The sequence below is a fragment of the Saccostrea cucullata genome, unplaced genomic scaffold (assembly GCF_032062105.1).
Source record: "Saccostrea cucullata isolate Sc308-1 unplaced genomic scaffold, CSIRO_AGI_Scuc_v1 ctg11556, whole genome shotgun sequence".
Lineage (NCBI taxonomy): Eukaryota > Metazoa > Mollusca > Bivalvia > Ostreida > Ostreidae > Saccostrea > Saccostrea cuccullata.
In genome coordinates this window covers 847-20,360 of record NW_026922941.1, presented here as the reverse complement: position 1 = coordinate 20,360, position 19,514 = coordinate 847, and the positions used below count along the sequence as shown (strand labels likewise).

The window sequence follows — 19,514 nt, the reverse complement described above, 5'->3', positions numbered from 1 at the left end:
ATTTTAACAGTAGAGTAAATATTATAGATATTTCGCAAGGAACAAACGATTTTTGTATGAAGAAGACTGCACATCTGAAGATAGACAATTCGTCAAGTACTTTAATTTTCACTATAGTCGGACTTTTAGTTATAGCAGCCCTATTCTTGGTTATGTACATATGCATTATCTTATTCAGAGTACCTGTGCGGAGATCAAATCGTAGTAACAACCACAGAAATCAGAAAATCTGAGTTTGTCACATCAACAATATCTAAATTGTAATTACAAATAAGGATTGAAAGCTGCAAACCAACCAAAATATTTCATTCTTTGTGTACAGAGAGACTAAATCTGTTAAAAATGTTTTCAATTTCACAAGGACAAGGTTTTATGGCATATTTACTGCCTGACAATGACATCACAGTCTTTTACACGGTAATGTGTCAGGGACAATAAAAGAATGTATAATAAGTAGTCAAACATATTTTGAATTTTATTGACTCTTTGGGCAGAATTTGGTTAGCCTGGAATGTTCCACTCGGTTTCGATTCTTAATTGTAAAAATATTGTATAACCTCATAGTAATATTCTTTAAAAGAATACGACATAAAGCCCCGACCATTCTATGTAATGTTTTTATTAAATAAATACTCTAAAAGTATATTTCAGAAAATAAATATATAAAAACCCATGAAAAGCAAAAAAAAAAAAAAAAAAAACGTCAAGTCCTCTCAATTTATTGTAACCGAAGAGGAAATATTACTTGAAAATCAAAGTCTAAAATATTTGAAATATTGAATATTTTGTTCACATGGACAAACTTCCTGTCATGGTTTCAGATAAAATATCAGGATGAAAATTAGACATATATCATAAAGCTATTAGATTCATCAGAAAAACAGGCAAAATTAACTGAATGTTATGTGAAATATTAAAATATTTTCATCAGAAAAGCTTAGTAGATTTAATAATTCATCTATATCATGTATATCGCATAGGAAATTGTTTTTCATGGATGATGTTTAAATAAATATATTCTTTATCTTCATCATATTGTTTGTGTTTTGTTTATATGTTATAGCTTATTTGAAATAATTTATGAGAGGGTAAGAACGAATCATTTGCGTAAAAAGCGGTGAAATATCTTACTAAATTGGGAACATTGACCAGAGGCACAATATCACTCATCAGCCAAATTATATTCATAATGTAAAATAATACTCAACATTTTCAGACAGAGGCCAGTAATTCAGTATTTTGTTAAAAATTGTGTACAAAAATAACATCCTTCCTCCTTTTTAACAGGAAAACCAGCACACTAATAATATTCAGATAATAGTAATGTAATAATTTTACATGCATTTTATACATTCTAATATAAATGTTCAAAATTTCTACATCAATGATTTAGGACAGATAAATGCAAATACAAATAACATCAATATCATATCTTAAAATGTCCAGCAACACCTCTTTTAAAATTGCATTTAATTTTTATCTCAAATGTAAACATTCAGTAAAGATACATTAATTCATATCTAAAACAATTTCATTAATTCTTGTTTTGTTAACATAAGTATTCATCGGTTAGAGAATAATGTATATCTTAAGCATATGTTGTATTTGATGAGAATAACGTTCAAAAATTACTTCATTTATTGAAACGTTTGATCATGATTCTTTTGAACATCAAGCAGTTCGTGTATTTCACTGCATCCTGAAAGAATCTGTACATTATTGTGCAACCGTTAAAAACGCGGGTATGTTAAGGATGTATATAAATTATTTCTCGGGAAATTTAGGCTTTTTAAAGAATATTAATCTAAATAATTTACCAAAATCGCTGATAAACGTAAACTATTATCAACTATTGTATAAATATTAAAGAGTTTCTAACGCAAAGACTTGCACCACCACGGCATCACGTGACTTCTATTGATAGCCAAATGTTCCTTCATAAAAAAAGGCTTACAGAAGAACAATATCCCGGAGTTAAATAATTTCTTTGAGTAAATAATATAGTCGAAAAACATCTACTTTGCCTGAAGAGTGCTGCTAAAATCCCACTGTCCTGTCGGTAAAATAATTATTCCCCACATTTGCAAGAAACCTTACCAATGTTTTGAATTTTATACATATTTTTCGTAAAACCATGATTAACTAGGGATTCTAGCAGCACTCTCCAAGTATTTTAGAAAGCAAATTTCCTATCTGTATAAATTTTATATATTGAAATATCAGCTTATTGATGTTCTGTTGCGTTATTTTTGTCACGAGTGACAGAGGAAAGGCCGACCGGGATACGAATATAGCTGACTGTCTTCGAAAGAGAATATTATCAATGAAAATAAATTAGCATATCTGTTTAATTAACTGAACTCCATATGCATTTCACATAAAATTCTCTATATTTGCTTTTAACTCCATTTATGGTATCTTTGTACATATATCAGCCAAATTCTCTTTACACGACATGATAAAAGCTGGAACACAAATTGACCCAAGAGAGGAAGGCTACAGCTAATTTCTATGAAATTAAAATCCATTGATGAGCAACTACAAGGTACTACAGTTTATGGAAACATTAAGATTGTCGTGCATTTTGCAAGGGGACGCACCATTCACAGGGATGTATAAGATATCAAAAACACAATGACCGCATGAAAATTGTCAAAACAAAATAATTTGTACTAAAACTGATTAGGCAGCTTGTTCACAATATTAGTCAATAATAATAAAAAAAAACTTTTATTTTCTTTTTTTCTACACTACACAAATATGTATAAGGTATCCAGGTAGGATAAGATTCTGATTTTTTTTTTTTGGGAAGGGGGGGGGACACAACTAAATGATGATTGAATGGAAACGTGTTTATAATTGTTTTTTTTTTTAAGATAGAAAAAACATCAAACTCTTGGAGAAAGTTGAATATAATAGAAATAAATCTTTTTTTCACGATAGGTATTATATTACAATCAATGGTTACCATTCATTAGAATTAAACTTTGATGAAAACAATTCATCTGATAGCGTCTACGCATGTACCAGATCAGACCCATCTGTGAGAGAAATTCCATTTTGAAATTTCAATAACAGAGGGAAAGACAAACAGATGATCGGACGACAGGCATATGCTCTGGTAATCTTGACTAATAAATTTAAAATGAATATTCGTTGGCGTCGCCTTACTTTTAAGATTCTTCTGATAGAAAAAGGTCTTCTGTTTAACTGCAAACGATTAAAGAAAGAATGTTGGCCCGCTCGGTGCAGTGGCTAGAGCGTTTGTTCTAGGATCGAGGAGTAAGAAGTTGGTGTCTACATGGCGAGTTTTGGATGAGATCTGTAAATCGAAGTCAGGTGTCTCAGTAGAGTGTGAAAATTAGCGACGTCAATCAACCAAACATGTGAGAGATTTATTAGGACCCGACACTCCAAACCACACTTATAGTAGATATGTCTTTTTGTTTTTGTTTGTTTTTTTTTTTTTTTTTTTTGCATAAAGCAGATTAATTTGATTTGAATTATGCAAGTAGTTGTAGAGTGTTTTGGCTATTACGAAGCCTTATCAGGGGTCACAGACATAAATCATGGTGTTCAACGTTCATTTTTTAGGTGAGACACGGAGAAGATCTCTTACTCTAAGATAACTAGTCCTGGGAACAGGTCTACACTTGCAGACCCCCACCGGCAACTGTTTGCGTCTCAATATTAGCAAACAATTCTAGAATTGACGTTTGATTAAAAAAAACATAATAATAACGATAATAATAATAATTTTGCGTACATGTCATAATAATAATAATAATTAACAAAGGATGCATTGTAGTTAATACGTTTACTTGACCACAATATTTTGATGTGGGAAAATTTTTTATTGCTTTCCAGTCCTTCTAAGAAATAGATATCCCTTTTCAATTTACTAAAAATAGGAAAAGAAAACCAAAGCAAAGATATAAAACAAGATAAAATCAATGAAAAATAGTATTTGCATGGTTTGCGCAATATATTAGGGACTTTTTGTCGTACATCTAGGATCCTGTTTATTGCTTTCTTGCTAAATCATCAACACATGTATTTAAAAGTGAAGCACAAATATTTTTAGGGTGCTCTTTTCACCATCATTTGAAGAACGAACACTCAGTTTATATTTCCGTTAGGACCCGTGAGGAGGCCTAGGGCTATATGATATCCGTTATACCACAACCCCACCTCCTTCTTCCGTGTCTTTAGCACAGGATAGTAATGATTTGTCCTAATCCTTGTCTATTGTTGATAACTTCATTCCATTCAGATTCAAGCCAGGTATAATGCATGTCATTGCGTTTGTCACCTTCAGCATACACGTAGATCAATTATCATCCATCTAACACAGGTATTTTAAATATATTCAATAAGCAATTTTCAATAAGAAAAGGGGAAAGAAAGTAAGTATACTTCATTAGGAAAAAAAATCAATGTGAAATATTCGTAATGACAAGCATTATATCCCGACATTCATTTGATTATTTGCAGCATTTATAACTTCTGCATTAAGATTAGGTCACCTGCATCTACAAAACAAGGTCATTGGAACTGCTATGTCTGTAACATATAGGGCTGTATCAATATATCGATATATCGATACGTATCAATATTCAAGAAAAATATTGTATCGAAAAATTACTTCCAATACGTATCGGACAAGAAGTTTTTTAGTAATTCAGCTAAAAAGATGGGAATTTTAATCAGCAAAGATTATATTTCACTTTTTTGCATTAAAACTGATCAATTATTATAGATTAATAAAAGAAATAACACAGTTTTTATAGTCATTATAAAATACATAACAATTTTATTTGAACATGTTGATTTTACAGTCATTAAAAGTTTCGATTGGAAGTGTTTTATTTACTGACTATGGGATAAGAACTTTGAAATGGGTAATAAAACACCAATTTTTTTTTATGAAATCCATGATATAAATGATTAATAAGCCTTTTTTGATGGACTTGTTTTAGAATCCAATATATCGCATATCGCTTTAAAAAATATTGTATCGTATCGTATCGAAATTTTTTGCTCAATACACAGCCCTAGTAACATAGGCATGAGATTTCCCAAGAAAACAAATTCTTAGAAGTTTACTGGTGTATCTATTTTTTTTATTTACTGCTAATCATTAATTATAAATTTTAAATGTACAATGTGATCTGACATAGATTGATTTACTTCAATATGCTTCAGAGTTCTTTATTATAAAAATCAAGCAAATGCACATAATATTTGTATTAACTGAGCAATAAGTTGAGGATAACAGATGGTAATAAATTTCGGATGTGCATGTACAAATGTATTGTAATTGATTGATACGAAGTTGTTTTGCTGGGCATAATCATCTGCCTCTTTTAGATGCAACTTAATATCATGAGTAAGTATTCCTGTTACGTGATTTTAGAGTATTTTATGTCACATGTTTTCGATCATCATTTAGATTATATCATACAAATTCTTAAGTAAATATTTCTAATATTTATTTAATGATATTTTGCTGGTCAGGGTATTTTTGATTTCCAATAGAATTTTCATCTGAAAAAGTAAAAATTGAACATATAACAATGACTGGTTACTCATGGCCGCCAAGGAGTAATATTTGTATTTTGTTTTGAAAATAATTTTACTGTACTTCATAGGAAATCTCTCCTAAAGACTTGGATACTATTTTTCTGAATATAAATCCTATCCTTAATCAATACTTATCTTGTAGTAATATACCCATGTTTTGTCAGATCTACCGTGTGGTGCAGTGTTACGAGTCTTTACGTTAGAGTTGTTGAGAAAGGGGTTGATCCTTAGGTTGTAATTTCGAATCCTACTACGGGGCGTGGGGACAGTCTTTCGGATACGACCTTAAATCGAGGCCCTGCGTCACAGTAAATACTGACACAAAAAGATTCCTTATTGCTTAATGGCCTTGAATGTTGAGTATGGGTCCAAACTTTGCTGCCCCACCACCTGCAAGTGGTGGCGTCTCAAAATGAAAGGAAAATTCACAAAAGGGACATAAAACAAAACAAACGAATTATATCAGTCCTTTGCCTTTCGCTAAAAGTTTCTCTCACATTCGAACAGTATTTACTTTATTACCTCTAAGTTAGTTGCTTACCTATCTTTTCCATTTGATCACAATGCGTGTTAACTACCAACTTGTTAGCTAAAATATTGCTTCATTTAAGCAATTGAATAAAGAAATAGTACGCCTATATTAGATTAAACCTTTTTAATTATCTTTTTTTGTTTTATTAAATATTGAAAAAATAGCAAGAACAGATCAAAACAAACTGTTCATTTCTTTGTTATTTTCGAATGCTTCGATAAAAATGAAAAGGAAAAAAATTATAGAAAAAAGGAAAACTATGGCTTATGGAATAATTCATTTGAAAGATTTTGATTGCATTCTTTAAAGTATTCAGATGTCGGTGGTCATTTTCAGATTTTCTAAGTTATATCAAAGAAACATTCTGTAACATCGGAACTCATTTTCCCAAAAAGAAGCATTCAAATGAAAGACAATGCTGACCATATCATTCACACAGAAAAAAATAATGAATTTTAAGTTTTACTTAAAATATTTTATGTACATTGGAGTGCTCTGCGTGTAAGAGTTATCGCGCTTGCATTATCGATATCGTTAGAAAGATTTTGGCATTTCCAAATTAGGAGAGGCAGATGCAAGCGATTCTTGGAAATGGGAACATTTAGTAAACGCCCAATGAAAATCGTGCGCGGTAAAAATCTGGACCCGGTCGTCCAGATAGCGTTACTTTTCAGTTTCTTTTAGGACGCCGTGAAAAGTATATGTTTGTTGGATAGCTTCAAATTATTTTAAGCCGCCTCCACCCCGCCACCTTTTCCTTTTTTAGGACGTTTAATTCTGTCTATTTCTTCTTTTCTTGGTGTTTAATGTGTTTTACGTTGTTTTCGGTTTCAGACCATAAGAATTACGCCATATATTATGTAATCACGGTTTACATATTAATCATATTCATAATTCGGTTTCATTCTAATGTGAATTTTTGATACAGATAATAAGTTGTTTATTAATAATTTTATGGATTTTATGATTAGTTATTACATAATCAATTACAAGTATTTTCTATAATTAAAGTCACATTAGTGGCAAAGTGCAACATACCTAAATGTCTTGTTGTTTATGAGAATGGAGAGTGAAGGCGGTTTCTTGAAATTCTGCGATAGCACAATAACTGTGAGTTGGGTTCACGATAGTACACAAAAATGTCAATGAACGAGAAGTTCCACAAATTAGTTATTAATTAAAAATGAATTTGCATTGGAAACTGTACATAAATATGTTTATAAAGGGGGCAAAGTAAGTAAATAAATTATTTTACAGCAATTATCGATGATATATAGAAATAGTAATCCATCTTCTACTGTAGCCTATATTTAACGTAATACTGATTGTATGTTATTTTACATACCATTCGAGAATTTTTCAAGTCATATTTAACGGAAGAAAATATTGCTCAAACGTTTGTTTGTTTCTTTAACTTCAATATCAGAAAAATATACATTTTATATTTCCTCATATTTCAAGTTGAAGTCCACACCTTGTATATCTTACAAACATTTATCGATTATTGTTACCGAAATTTTTCAATACAAAAAAAATAAATAAATAAAATAAAATCTACAGTTGTGCCTAAATATCGCACAATTAAAACAATCCATCAATATGTTCCTGTTCTTCCTCAGCCTACAACTATAGCCTTACTTGAAACTTTATTATTGGTGAAATAAATAAAGTTTATAATAAGGATCATCATTTTCTTATTTAAAGGGAAAAACATTTTAACTTACGTCATAATTTCATAAATATTACAAATTTGGAAGAAGATTACACCAGCAATGAAGGAAAAATTCCAGGAATAAAGTTAAAATTTGTGAAAGTGCAAGGATGTGTCAATCAAACCCGCCAAAAATTTAAAGTTTTAATAGCTCTTCAATAGAATAAGATTTTTAATTTATTTTTGTGTGAAATGCGATAAAAATATACCTGTCGTCATATTATACAGGAAATATTAACTTCAAATCTGTGTCCAAACAAATTCAAATTTAAACAAAATATTAAAGTATTCTCAAAGTATTTCTTGAGTATTTTGATCCATTTTTTATTTCTCCTGATTGGTAAAATTCATGAAAAGAAAACAAAATAGCAAAAAACAGTAAATGAAAATAGACCGCAAGCTGTACCAACTTAGCGAGTCCTCACAATAATATGCAGTGTAAGTTGATATTGCCCAAGCTTGACATATGTAGTTCACGAGAGGTTTGTTTTCTTTCACTTAAGTGTTAATTTTACTTACAAACTTTAAAGATACCATTCGAAACAGCAACATATTGAATACCTTACAATGAATAAAATCGCTATATTTTTAACAGAGACCACATAACCATTCTACGGTTTATACGGAAATTCGGATTACTAAGTGTTAAACTTCGAATTCCCACTTGGCCAAGTCGTACTGTAACGACACGTCAAGAAAACTCCTACGTAAGAATTACTCACTATGTTGGAAAGGACCTCACTGCATGTGCAGCTGAACAGCACACATCGAAAATTTTTGGAGAACTTTTCACTGACCAGACGGGACAGAACACATTGGAGGAGTTGGAAATGTGTTTAAGAAGACGTTATGCTTAAATTTTCAGTGGGACCCAAAGAAATATTTGGTCATAGTTTTCCTCTTGGGTTTCTCATTAAGCTTTGCATGACTCAAACAAGTTGATAAAAAAAAAGAAACATATCTTCCAATTTAAATTTAGCATAAATATTGTGCTTTTATCGTGGAAATTATACAGGAAAGAAACATACGTGCAGTAGTCATTATAGATATGGAGCCAAAATTTAACAAAGACTAAAGGAGCTTCAATATCCCACACTTAAAACTCTTTTTGTCAAGTAAAATGATGCTAGCGTAATCCAGTGTCACGAAGGTCACATTGACCTCAAAGTTTAAAAAAGTCTGATATGTTGAGACGAGGTTAGAAAATAAAATTATTGATTTCTAAAACAAAATTTTAATCTATAGTGCGGTTTCTTTTTAATTCAGAAGCATCATGACAAATACAAAAAGGATGAGAATTTTTTTTCACTTAATCCTTTTTACAAGTAACACTTAAAATTTGTAATTGCGCAATATTGATACATAATTAATAACAATTTTTTGAATAAATTTAATATATTGAATACATTAATGACTCGATTTCCGATCAATGATATTCATGTAATGAAAAAAGGTAAATGCAAAATATCCTATTTCATACTAGTGTAATATAAAAACTTTCCCGACAATTACTTGTAATCTTTTTAATTAGGAATATAACCGAATGACTTAAGATGAGTTTTTTAAAAATCAGTTTACATGGTAAAATTAAAAACTGCCGCTGTCCATGTCCAAGATTGAGATTGGATACTGTTTAAACTTTTATTGATTTCATTCGACAATTTGGGACACCTTATATTAAACTGAGATATTTATGTGATCTTTATAAGAATTGAGATTCAAATTCAAATAAAATTTGATATTTTTTTTCAAAGAAAATTAATTAACTGTTTCTTAATTTTATTAATATGGATCACAATTTACACCAACATCTGCGGTACGCAGATTAAGGAAGCACGTATTTATCATGATTATTATTAATGAAAATCAGAGAATAATCTGCCGTAAATTACAAAGTAGTGTTTGCCTATTTTGTTTCATCCAATAGAATCATATATTAGGAAGTGTTCAAATTAAAAAAAAAGGTAATTCGCAAAGCTTCACGAAGCTTCTTTTCTGGGAATTTGCCTGTAATTTTAATAACATGTACAATTACTGACACAGGGTGATTTATTTTTACATGATGCAAACGTCTTTATTCAAAATCCAGGCATATGCATATACAGGTAATTGATATTAACTGAGCAATGAGTGAATAATAAAACGTGTTAGTAAAATTCGGATATTTAATTGTTCTCAAATTTGTATGGTTGAAATGTCTATTAAGTTGTTTTGCTATGTATATATAATCAGCTGCCTCTATTTGATGTTATTTAATATGATGAGTGAATATTGTTAAGATGTACATAATACTTCCGTAATTTTAGAATATAGAATGCAGGTGTTTTCGATCCTCAATTGAATTGTCTCCAGTAAATTGTTAAGTCAATTCTAATTGTTTAAACAAGATAAAATGCTTGTCAGGGTTTTTTCTATAGGACTCATCTATATAAGTAAAGACTCAACAATGCACAGTAACTGGTGGACCCTTGCTGCCAAAAGGTAATATTTATTTTTAAAACTATTTATCTTGTTTACAGATCCCATTTTTACTTTGCTGCGTATAAATTCTCCTGGTAGAAAGCAGGTTATTTTCTGAATCTTCACACTATTCTCCATCGACTCTTTTTTATAGAAGGTGCATATATTTAGCTGCAGAACTAAAGCGTTATTGTTTTAATTTAAGTATTTAACCATAATGTTACAAATCTCTTAATACATATGTAAGACTCCAAAGTCCGATGGTGACGCCAAAGTGCGATGGTCTGCGCCAAATCCCGATTGTTTGTTGTCGGTAAGGACGCCAAAGTCCGATGGTCACGCCAAAGTTTGATGGCTTGTTTCCAATGAAACATATTGCGCTAAAAGTTCGATGGTCTAAAACGCCAAAGCCCGATGGTGCGGAGAAACAATTTATGTTTATGACGTCACAATAATTCCACGTCAATCACTGATGCCGTTGTCCTGCATTCAACAGCCAAAATTTCTGAATTCGTCCTCGCATACAATTTTACTGATTTTGCTTATTGCTTGCACATTCCAGAGATATTAGGATTATAGTTCTCGCACACCACTCGACTGATAAGGTTTAGTCCTTGCTTTGCGCTAAGTCGAGAGATTTAGGGTTAGTCCTCGAACACTAGTCGAGTGATAACGGTTAGTCTTGCATCCAACCAAGACATCTAGGTTATAGCTGTTACACTATTTTCGAACGATTAGGGTTAGTTTTGCGCCTATGTGAAAGATTAGGGTTAATTTTGGCATAATGATACTTTTTTATTTAAAGCCTTGGCCTGGGAAGGCATTGAGGTTTGACCCAGTAGTTGTATGACGTCATAAACGTAAATTGTTTTCTGAACCATCGGACTTTGGCGTGTCAGACCATCGGGGATTGGCGCAGACCATCGGACTTTGGAGTGACCATCGGACTTTGGAGTTCCATCGCACTTTGGATTCCTACACATTTATGACGCATTTTATGATGCAAGATATCTGTTGGGGATATATTCATTATTTGTCAATGTAATACTTTTCTTTCACCAATTTTTGACATATTAATACCATCCTGTGTATTTTAGCCACCTCCTTAGCCTTAAAATCGTCTATACAGACCAGTAAACTAGCCTGTTCAGAATTGTTTAGAATTTTCTACCATCCGACAAAAAATCTAAACAAGCGATTTTATTGGTCTTTAGTGAAAGAGAAGTCTATAAAGGGAACGAGGTGGAAAAAAAGGTTGGTCGTTAAATATGTCTAGAATAATGAGTGAAAAGTATTTGGTTGACCAAGGCCGGAAAGAGACAAAATTAAATAGATCCCCTACAGTGTGCAAAAACTTGCAGCATATTTGCATTATGGGATCTGTGGAATTATGGTAAAAAATTAGAATATAAAATTATACCTATAGTTATGCATATATATATATATATATATATATATATATATATATATATATATATATATATATATATATATATATATAGAAAGCACAAAGAATTTCACTTTTACATGGATACCCACTTCCGCCCCAGCCCGGGGTTGAACTCTCGACCTTCGGAATCTGTCTCCTAGCAGTGCAGGAACAGCGTGCTAGACCGCTCGGCTATCTAGGCAAGTCAAAAAACTTGCTTTCGATGCCGATGGAATTCTCGCGGCGCTGCCCTACACTACACGGTCAGTGAGAATAGAAGTGAGATACAGTTATTTGGAAATTAGTTTTTTTAACAGAGGATTGTTACCAATACATGTTGTAATGAAATTAATTATTATTTTATAAAGCACATTTTACAACAACTCTTAAACTAACATAACTGCCCTAAGTGAAGAAATATTAATATAGAAAGCACAAAGAATTTCACTTTTACATGGATACCCACTTCCGCCCCAGCCCGGGGTTGAACTCTCGACCTTCGGAATCTGTCTCCTAGCAGTGCAGGAACAGCGTGCTAGACCGCTCGGCTATCTAGGCAAGTCAAAAAACTTGCTTTCGATGCCGATGGAATTCTCGCGGCGCTGCCCTACACTACACGGTCAGTGAGAATAGAAGTGAGATACAGTTATTTGGAAATTAGTTTTTTTAACAGAGGATTGTTACCAATACATGTTGTAATGAAATTAATTATTATTTTATAAAGCACATTTTACAACAACTCTTAAACTAACATAACTGCCCTAAGTGAAGAAATATTAATATAGAAAGCACAAAGAGTTTCACTTTTACATGGATACCCACTGTATATATATATATATATATATATATATATATATATATATATATATATATATATATATATATATATATATGTATCCAATGAAAAAAGTCAGAAATCACAAATCTCGAAAATCATTTTTACTGTTAGCGCTTTCTGCCTAATGGCTCTTCAGACAGTTAAAAGTTAAATATAAAATTGCTTAGTAACGTTCATAAGCACGACGTCAAGTATTGTCCATTGTGACGTCATAATAACGTTAAAAGGTAGCATTATAATTCGCACCGTTACAATCACTTAAATAAACCAAAAACAAGTAGAAAATAACTTTAGTTAAAACTGAATTAATTATTTTCTGTTAAGTTTTGGGTTAAATAGTTTAATGAAGTAGTCCTCCTTTGCTACTCTGGATATTTCACAGTCATTGTGCATTTTATAAAATGGAAATAATTTAAATTTCCCTTTCCCACAGGTAGCAAAGTGCTCACTGCACGGCGTATTCCTTACGCTAGGGTCCCGAATTTGTTGTTTATGGACTCGCACTCGTGCGTTCAGTTTGCCGGTTTGTCCTATGTAGTTTTCATCACAGGTCGGACAGGTTATGCAGTAAATAACATTTTCTGATTTACAGGTCATGTTGGCGTTTGGTGTTAATTTTTTACCACATTTTAAAGTTTTTTCGCTTCCCTCCTCCAGATATTCACATGTTCCACAACGTGGGTCACAGCACTTTTTGACGACTTTGGCATTGAGTGTTGCAAATCTTGCTCTGGTTAGGATTTTCTTCAGATTGGGTGCCTGTCTTCTGCTATTAATAATTTGAGACTCCTTGATGATGTCTTTTAGATTCTGAGATTGTTCTAAAATGGGAAAAAATCTCCTGGCTGATCTTAAAATATTGTGGTTGCGTGGATTGTGCGTCACAACAAAAGGGATGTCGCTTTTTTCACTATCATCCTTGCGGCGAGTGTTTCTTAGTACAGAAGTAGGAATGTTTTCTGCTTTTTCAATTCCGGCATTGATAAGATTCTCCGGATAATGTTGTTTTTGGAGATATGATTTAAATTCTTCTAACCTTTTCAAGCGTAAAGTTGTATCGGTTACTATTGTGCATATACGTCTTGCCATATTGTATGGAATATTACGCTTAGTATGTGATGGGTGACATGAATAGAAATCCAAATATTGGTGCGAATCTGTTTCTTTGCAGTACAGGTCTGTAATAATTTTGGTATCATCCTTAATTAGAAGGAGGTCCAAAAATGGAAGTTGTCTGTCACTCATCTCCATTGTGAACTGAATTGATTCCTGTAATTGATTTATTACCGTATGGAATTTTTCTAAATCGTCTTCAGTTTTATTCCAAAAGATAAAAATATCATCAAGGTACCTTTTCCAGTTTTGGCGAATGTATTGTACAAAAGTTTCGTCAAATATTTCCGGAAGTTTACTATATAGCTTTTCTTCCAAGTAACCCATAACTAGAGTGGCATAAGTTGGGGCCACTTTGGTACCCATAGCTGTGCCCTTGATTTGAAGGTAAAATTGCTCATCAAAATGAAAATGGTTATTTTCTAAAACTACTTGAAGGGCTTCAAGTATAAATTCTTTAGAGAATCTTTCATTCGTTTCTGTTGGATATTTTTCCATCCAAAATTTGACAGCTTCAAGTCCCAAGTAATGTAGGATGTTGGTGTAAAGACTGGTTACATCAAAACTTACAAGAATTGTGTTTTGTTGTACTTCCTCTGGAATGTAATTAAGGAAATCCAAATCATCACGGATAAAACTGGGTACTATTTTGCACAATGGTTTGAGAATCAAATCAAGTAGATTGCTCAGTCTTTGTGTACATGAGGATGGTCCTGCTATAATGGGACGGAGTTTTAAATCCGAGGGTTTCGGAATTTTTATATATGTATTTTCACATCTTTTGATATTTTCCTGGATTTCCTTGGATTTGTGAATTTTTGGTAGACCGTAGAAATTGCTGGTTTTAACTTCAAAATGTGTGAGATAATCTATTTCATTCTTAGTAAACTCACCAGCAAATTTTTTCGTAAGTCGTTCAATTCTACGCATTGTTTGGCGGTCTCCATTTTGGTCAAGTTTTTTATAAAACTGATCATCTTGAAGTTGACTCATTACCATTTCCTTGTAATGGTCTCTATCCATTATAACTATTGCACCTCCTTTGTCCGCTTCTTTAATAATGATGGACGAATCCTCACTCAAATCTTTTAAAGCATTCTGTTCCTTTCTTGAAATGTTTGATTTCACATTGGTTTCCGCTAAATTAGTATCCGCTGAATTTTTAAGACACATTATGTAATCTTCAAGATGTTTATTTCTATTTGGTGGTGGTTTAAAACCTTTTTTATGATACCAAAATCATTACAGACCTGTACTGCAAAGAAACAGATTCGCACCAATATTTGGATTCCTATTCATGTCACCCATCACATACTAAGCGTAATATTCCATACAATATGGCAAGACGTATATGCACAATAGTAACCGATACAACTTTACGCTTGAAAAGGTTAGAAGAATTTAAATCATATCTCCAAAAACAACATTATCCGGAGAATCTTATCAATGCCGGAATTGAAAAAGCAAAAAACATTCCTACTTCTGTACTAAGAAACACTCGCCGCAAGGATGATAGTGAAAAAAGCGACATCCCTTTTGTTGTGACGCACAATCCACGCAACCACAATATTTTAAGATCAGCCAGGAGATTTTTTCCCATTTTAGAACAATCTCAGAATCTAAAAGACATCATCAAGGAGTCTCAAATTATTAATAGCAGAAGACAGGCACCCAATCTGAAGAAAATCCTAACCAGAGCAAGATTTGCAACACTCAATGCCAAAGTCGTCAAAAAGTGCTGTGACCCACGTTGTGGAACATGTGAATATCTGGAGGAGGGAAGCGAAAAAACTTTAAAATGTGGTAAAAAATTAACACCAAACGCCAACATGACCTGTAAATCAGAAAATGTTATTTACTGCATAACCTGTCCGACCTGTGATGAAAACTACATAGGACAAACCGGCAAACTGAACGCACGAGTGCGAGTCCATAAACAACAAATTCGGGACCCTAGCGTAAGGAATACGCCGTGCAGTGAGCACTTTGCTACCTGTGGGAAAGGGAAATTTAAATTATTTCCATTTTATAAAATGCACAATGACTGTGAAATATCCAGAGTAGCAAAGGAGGACTACTTCATTAAACTATTTAACCCAAAACTTAACAGAAAATAATTACTTCAGTTTTAACTAAAGTTATTTTCTACTTGTTTTTTGGTTTATTTAAGTGATTGTAACGGTGCGAATTATAATGCTACCTTTTAACGTTATTATGACGTCACAATGGACAATACTTGACGTCGTGCTTATGAACGTTACTAAGCAATTTTATATTTAACTTTTAACTGTCTGAAGAGCCATTAGGCAGAAAGCGCTAACAGTAAAAATGATTTTCGAGATTTGTGATTTCTGACTTTTTTTCATTGGATATATTTTACTGTACCAAAACACTGGATTTTTCTTAAATTATATATATATATATATATATATATATATATATATATATATATATATATATATATATATATATATATATATATATATATATATTTCTGGTTCTTTGCCTTTTGCTAAATCTTTACCTGGTAACACTCACATTTTCTTAGTGTTTACTTCAAAACCTCTTAGTCAGTAAATTCTTCATTTTCTTACCTATCTTCATTTGTTCCAATTTATTAACCAAAGTAATTAAAGAGATAATTAAAAAAAAGTGTAACCTTAAATCAAAGCAAGACAATAGATTTGTGTTTCGTTACACATCCTGTTTGATTTAAAAATTATTGATTACGAAATTGAATAATAATAAAAAAAAAACAGCATAACAAAACTTGATTATTCGATTTTGTCTGCGTATCTAATAATAACTTAACCACGTAAACTGGCCTTTAACACTGTATTTTAATCGTATTTTGTATTTCAGATCTCTATCCTATAGTTCGAAATCATGCAGATAATTCGTTTATTGCTGTTTGTGTTTTTGTTGGTCTTGATCGCCGACCTTCAAGCTGACGTAGGAGATGATGTTAAAGAGGTATCAGAGGCTGTAAAAACCGGAATTGAAGCAACCAATGCTATCACCGAAATAGTGGCTGGTGTCAAGGTCCTAGCTAAATTCACAAAAATAATGGGTTCAATAGCTCCCTTTTTGGCGGCAATTGGACCACTTATGGATATCATTACCCTGTTTCTTCCGAAACAAGAAGATCCAACTTTAACATTTTTAAAAGAACAATTTTCAAGAGTAGATTCGAATTTCAGAAATATGGAGAGACTTTTCGGCGAAGTTACAAATCTAATTAAATCTAAAGCCATCAAGTCGCAGTTTTCAGGAATTGAACAAAATGTCAACGCTTTGTCATATAGACTACATATGTTAATGAAAGCTCCAAAAGATGCTGTAAAAGGACAAAAATTGCGTTTTATCACGGCATTCAAGGTCAGTTATCAAAGTGCAGCCAAAAAAATATACAATGGCATCATGACCAAACAATCTTTTACGGACAATATTCCAAATGAAGCAATGGCATATACAAATAATGATCGCAAGAAAATGCAAAAAGTAATGGCTGGATGTGTTGGACTTCTCGTGACAGCTGTGAAAGTTAATTTAGCCTTCTTGCAGCTCACGAATAGAAAAGCCAGCTACAGAATGGAAAAAACCGAATGGGAAAAAAACATTAAGGCAGCTTTACAGAAAGTGAAAGATGTGGATAAGCAAGTCACTGATGCATGGGAAGATCAAAAGATGAAAGATTTGGAAGGCCTCTCGGCACAGTACAAAGACGACAGCCACACACGATTTGCAAAACGTCTGTACAATTTTTACTCCAAAAAATACTACTGGAGGGATTGGGTAGTCATTGTGTACAACAAAATGGCCGAATCTTGGACCGGGAAGAACGGACACGTGTTTAAACTCTGCGGCGGGGACGAATATTTGGAAAAAGACGGTAGAAATGTCTTAACATCAAGCGTACCAAAGAAGAAACAGAAAATAAACAAAGACCATTACAAAAAGAAATTAAGTAAAGTTAAAACTGAGACAGTTGTTTGGATTCATTATGCTTGGAAGGCAACGTCTGTTCTGAATCAGATTAAAAAGTTTAGCGGATCTGATGTCTGCATGCAGGCTGTCATCTCAGACCGGGAGAGTGTTCAAGTCAAAAGTGCACCAGGTCGCTTAGCTCATAAGTGGAAATACTTTTATCATATGTACGTCTTTGGATAAAATGTACTATGCATCTCAGCATTTTACCAAATAAAATATGAAGCAACAGAATAAGCTTGATTTATTGTATTTGTAAAGATATTTTTTGCATGGGAACAGACGTAAGGAATACATTGTACAGTTTAAACTTTTAACAATATTTAAACTTGAGAACCAGTGTTTTTACTTGAATTAAAGCCGGAGCGGCGTTGGAATATCCCAAATAATACTTGTACATGGGTTTTCTCGTGATTGATGTTGCTCTAAATTTGGTTATAAACAAAACAATTATCCTAATAATTAATCTCATTTAGATTTATTTTATCATCACAAATGCTGATCTTAATTAAGAATAAAAAAAAATTATATCAAGCACATAATAAATGGATTAAACAATTCTAACATAACTACGATTGCATTAATGAAAACAAGAAGAACAACTCTAACTGATGGACAAATTTAATTGAAAGTTATTTGTATCATATCATAGACCCTTGTGTAACTGATAAAAGGATTCAAAGAAAATATAGTGCAAACCTTTCACAAAGGAAATATAAAAAAAGTATTTTTCGACGAAGAGGAGGAGAAGAAGAAGGAAAATAAAGATTCTTTGTTTTTGAATTAATATACAGCAATTATTGATCTATCATCTGTTTATCATAACATAGTATAAAATGACAACATCGCATCAATCATTTCATGAGGTTCTAAATAAAGGGAGCCCCGTCCATATCATTCATTTGCAGACAGAAGTTGAATGATTTCAGAACAAAAATAAAATTAACTTGAGGAAACATTTGGCCTACTTATTCTGCACTACATGTACCTTAAATACAAAGCAATGCAATTTCTCAAATACATATATCGAAAATTTAATGGAAGACACATGGACTATACAGCATACGTTTTTATACAAATGAATTATATTAAATACAAATAATGATATACTGAAACAAACTTCTAAGTGTTCAGCTAATATTTTTAAAGAATAAATGCATACAAGAAATAGTTTCTTTAATTCCTGGTTAATGATGCATATTTCATTTCGATGTTGCGTAAATATCATGTATTAAGTATCTCGTGAGGATTTTAAGCAAGATGTCCAGGAAATGATAAACCCTAAAAAATGAAAATTCAAACAAAAAAAATCTCTTTGGAGTAAGACCACCACTTGCTCTTATGCCACTGCAAGACATCCTTTACTGTTGGATACCATGTACCCCTGAATGGAAGATTGACCGATCTGCTGCCACACCGACTGCATAGGTCTTTCAAAACACTTTTTCCTTACACATATCCGTCGGAAGTAATTTGAAAGCGACCCCCCAAAGGTAAGCCCCATTTTCAATGCCTATATTATGTATATCTTTGCAAAACATTCGTGTGTCTAACCCCCCCCCCCCCCATCACCTCCTAGTGCTGATGCCTATACTACATTGTTTCCAAAAAATGCACACAAAAAGGAAAAAAAAATAACTACAGTAAAACATTTGATAGTGAAAGAATTTTCAAAGTATGGAAAATCAAGATCGCTCACTTTCACATCCTGATGTGACCTTATCACCGAAAAGTTATCTAACAGGTTCAATTATTTATCATACCTTAGACTTGCAAGAATATTGACCAAGCAATACATTTTTTTTGCAAAGTGCGTTAATATGGTGGATATTATTAACGCACTTTGAAAAGTTTGAAAAAA

The 19,514-nt window shown here is 32.3% G+C and overlaps 2 protein-coding genes across 2 annotated transcripts; one reads left to right on the top strand and one right to left on the bottom strand.

Annotated features, from left to right (window-relative positions):
• The first annotated feature begins 10,246 nt into the window (after positions 1–10,246).
• LOC134262844 (uncharacterized) lies at positions 10,247–17,884 on the top strand. Its single transcript, XM_062745171.1, has 2 exons — positions 10,247–10,307; positions 16,529–17,884. The coding sequence occupies exon 2, from the start codon at positions 16,553–16,555 to the stop codon at positions 17,834–17,836; it is 1,284 nt and encodes a 427-aa protein (XP_062601155.1). The 5' UTR covers positions 10,247–10,307; positions 16,529–16,552; the 3' UTR covers positions 17,837–17,884.
• Positions 12,863–14,839, bottom strand: LOC134262845 (uncharacterized). Its single transcript, XM_062745172.1, has one exon. It carries the CDS (start codon positions 14,837–14,839, stop codon positions 12,863–12,865), a length of 1,977 nt encoding a protein of 658 aa, XP_062601156.1.
• Positions 17,885–19,514: the final 1,630 nt, after the last annotated feature.

Bases quoted from the DNA above. Each gene is read 5' to 3' on its own strand.
- LOC134262845 (XM_062745172.1), bottom strand. From the start codon at position 14,839: ATGTGTCTTAAAAATTCAGCGGATACTAATTTAGCGGAAACCAATGTG.
- LOC134262844 (XM_062745171.1), top strand. From the start codon at position 16,553: ATGCAGATAATTCGTTTATTGCTGTTTGTGTTTTTGTTGGTCTTGATC.